At 50.0% G+C, this 3411-nt stretch overlaps 1 protein-coding gene across 1 annotated transcript in view; it reads right to left on the bottom strand.

Annotated features, from left to right (window-relative positions):
- Positions 1–525: 525 nt before the first annotated feature.
- The window catches only part of DUSP6 (dual specificity phosphatase 6), a 3244-nt gene continuing 358 nt past the window's right edge, over positions 526–3411 (bottom strand). Inside the window, exons 2-4 of the mRNA XM_009082332.1 lie at positions 3291–3411; positions 2257–2694; positions 526–833 (exon numbers count right to left, since the gene is read on the bottom strand). Coding sequence (XP_009080580.1) covers positions 526–833; positions 2257–2694; positions 3291–3411 — 867 coding nt within the window. The remainder of the gene's footprint in view (positions 834–2256; positions 2695–3290) is intronic.

The following is a 3411-nucleotide window of genomic DNA, read 5'->3' as shown; positions in this document are numbered from 1 at the left end:
TTTAAGGTTAAATATTTACATTGATCAAGTAGAATACTACCAAGCTCCCAGCAAACAAGTACTCCAAATACACTAAGCTGAAATCTTTCTTTGGCTCCTCTAAATTAAAACAAACAAACAAACAAAAATAACCAGTCTTCACTGAAGACAAAGATGTGTGTCACAGATCTGAGAGCAGAGAGGGCAGAAGGACAGTTCCAGTCTCTAGAGAACACGTGCCCAGCCTGTCCAGCCTCTCCCTACCCCTCTGGAAGTCCTCGGACCCAAGCCACTGTGCAAGCAGGGATGAGCATGCTGCCCACCTCTCACCTGCTCACCACAGTCCTGCCCAGAGAGCTTGCCACGTTCCCTCCCTTTGCAATAGCTGATTCCATACTGTGTAAACCTTTCCTTGCCTGCACTGGCAGCTGCCTTTTGAGAGCAGAGGCCAGAAAAAGAGAAAGCTGTATTTCTTTATCACTGCCAAAGAGAAACCATTGAGGAGTGATCCCATGAAATGGACAGCAGAAGGGAAGTGGTGGGAGCTCACGTGGACTGCAAGGAATCCACCTGGAAGACGTTCTGGTTGGAAGGGGTGGTGAAGTACAACTGCTGGTTTGGCACCCGATTGTCACAGGGGCTGCTCAGTCCCAGAGTCCGCTCAAAGTCCAGCAGCTGACCCATGAAGTTGAAGTTGGGTGAAATGTTGGACTTCTTCATCTTGACAATATCATAGGCATCATTCATGGACAAGTTCAGCTTCTGCATGAGGTAGGCCACTGTGACTGTGACCGATCGGCTGATCCCAGCTAAGCAATGCACCAGGACACCGCAGTTCTTCCCCCGTGCTTCATCTGTACAGAGACAAAAACACAGAGAAGGACACATAAGACAGGCGGCTGGTAACTGATCTCTCAACACAAGTGAGATTAGTTTCAAGCAGAAAGAAAGGACGATTCTGAGGCCAGCAGTGCAACTCAAGAGTTAACTTTAGCAGCCTAAAATGAGGACAAGAGGAGAATCCACTCCCCCTACGTATATGTACTGAGCCCAAGAGCTGAGAAAACTAAGAATGAGACAAAGGGAGCAGGCTGCATGACACTGTTTTAAAAGTCAGTTTTAAAAGACACACTTTAGCCTGGAGATTTGCCTTTAAATTCTTACAGTCCCCTTGCCCCAGCATGGAAATCCTGCAATATGTCACTGAATGGCTTTTATACAGACCAGCAGACTGCAAAGGTCTATTAAATTATTCTCCAACTGTTGTGCAGCTAACAATGGAGGTATTCAGGCATTTTAAAAGAATGAGGGAAGTCACAGGGGACAGCCCATTAGGAGGAACAGGATGTCAACACTGGTTGAAAATGGGTTCCTTTGTAATAGGAAATGCATTACAATGCCTGGAGATTAGTTTCTTTGTGGCTTCCAGCCCACATTTCTTCCTGCTGGGCTCAGATTACCTACATTCTCCACTATTACCGGTATCATTCAACCGGATTACAGCACAACTTCCCAACAGATAATGCGATGCCCGCCCCACCGCACCCCGATGGGGTGGTTTTAGTCCTCCCCGAAACGAAGCAGGGTATCAATTCTAACCAGAACTCCTTGGGCCCAAAGGGACAGGTTTCCAGAGCTGACGGGTAACGTCTGCGGGCTTGCTGACTGAGGCACCGAGCCCGAAAGGTGTATCATTATTACCACGAGATTTAATTAAAGCTCTGACAATACATTTGCCAGGAATACCGCTTATGAATAACTTGCTTTAAAGCTAAAGTTAGCTTCCCAGATCGCTTCTTTTTATTATACTGCTCTTCAGTAAGCTCGAGGAAAAAAAATAAACAAGGAAAAAACCCGAAACAACAAAACCCCAAAACAACAAAATGAAGGACGAATAAGCCATCGACCCAAGGCTCATTTGTCCCCCACCCCCCGCGGCCAGGAAGTGATCTTCTTAGATCCCCATCCTGCGCAGTGCTCAGTCCCCAGCTCCGACACAAACGGCTCGGGGAGGAATCCCACAGCAAGGCAAACCAGGTATGCCTTTGCAACCTGCAAAGGTCGCTTACCAGTTCATCGGGGCTCTTCAATAACCTCCCAAAACAGTCCCCAACCGCCTCTCCAACTTAAGCCGGCTTTAAAACCAGAAAAGAGGGCATCCCCCAGAGACTGCCATAAACGCTGCTACTGCTTCTCGCCCGAAATCTCCCGAATTCTACAAAAGAAATTGAATTCTGCCTCTTGACACACAGCTGTTAGCAAATAACCGTGTCTCACCTATAAAGGAGATGGCCTCAGGGAAGAACTGAGACAGATTTTGGCTCCAGTGGTCAGAGATCGGGATTTGTTTATACTTGAATTCGCCGGCATTTTCAAAGAGATTAGGCAGATTGGGGGTAACATTCAAGATGTATTTAATGCCGAACTCTTCTAAAACGTCCAGATTAGTGGAGTCCTTGGCACAGCCTAAGTAGAGGTAGGGTAAAATCTCCACCGGGAAGGAAGGCTGGTTGTTGGAGAGAGGGCTGCCATCGGAATCGGTGGCACTATTGGGGTCTCTGTCAATGTCAGATTCAATGTCTGATGATGAATCGGAGCTGATTCGGAGGCCTCCCAAGCCCAGGACTGGCAAAGGAGGAGAGCTGCTGCTGCACGAACTGTCTAGGTTAGTTTCGCAGTGTAAGGCGAACTCGGCCTGGAACTTGCTAAAACCACCTGGAGAGAAAAGCAAAGAAAAAAAAAAATGCAGCCTGATATGAGATATGAGTCGATTTACTTCCCTGGTACAGCCCTGTCTGCAAAGGGGCGTCTGTTTCGCACCCTCTCGAGCCCCGGGAAAAAGAAAAATATCACACTCGTCATGCAGAGAGACTAATTTAAAGCAAGGGTTAAGAAAATCGCCCGCTGCGGCAGAGGGCTCAGCACATCCAGGATTAAAGCTCTGTACCGCTTCGCCCTGCGGGGACCTCTGGAGAGGTGTGTCGGCGGCAATTCCTTCTGCCCGGCTCATGCCGGGATCCCCGTTAGCCCTCTCCTCTCTGCGCTGCCATAGTGATTCCAGACCTCGAGGTCTCTTTAAACAAAGAGAGGACAGGAATTTGGGGGGTGGAGGAGGGGGGAAAAGCCCCCTACTCAGGTTGGTGCCCTCCCGGCGTGTCAGTGCACTGCCCGGGAGATGCTGCGGACGCACCGTCCCCTCCCTCTGCCCTCCCTTCCCTCGGCAGAGCCGCGATGCTCGGCTCCCCGGCCCCGACAGCTCCGGCCCCCAGGCTAAAGCTCTCTCTCCCCCAACCCTGTGCGGCCCTTCTCACCTTCCAGATAAAACGCCTTGCAACCTTCATCTTTGAGGCGCTTGAGGAGCAGCCCCAGCACGGATTCGCCACCCGTATTCTCGTTCCAGTCGCGGCTGTGCTCGTCGTAGAGCACCACCGT

The sequence above is a fragment of the Acanthisitta chloris genome, unplaced genomic scaffold (genome assembly GCF_000695815.1).
Source record: "Acanthisitta chloris isolate BGI_N310 unplaced genomic scaffold, ASM69581v1 scaffold579, whole genome shotgun sequence".
Lineage (NCBI taxonomy): Eukaryota > Metazoa > Chordata > Aves > Passeriformes > Acanthisittidae > Acanthisitta > Acanthisitta chloris.
Note: the sequence above shows the minus strand (reverse complement) of the source record. Positions and strands in the feature narration are given on the sequence as shown.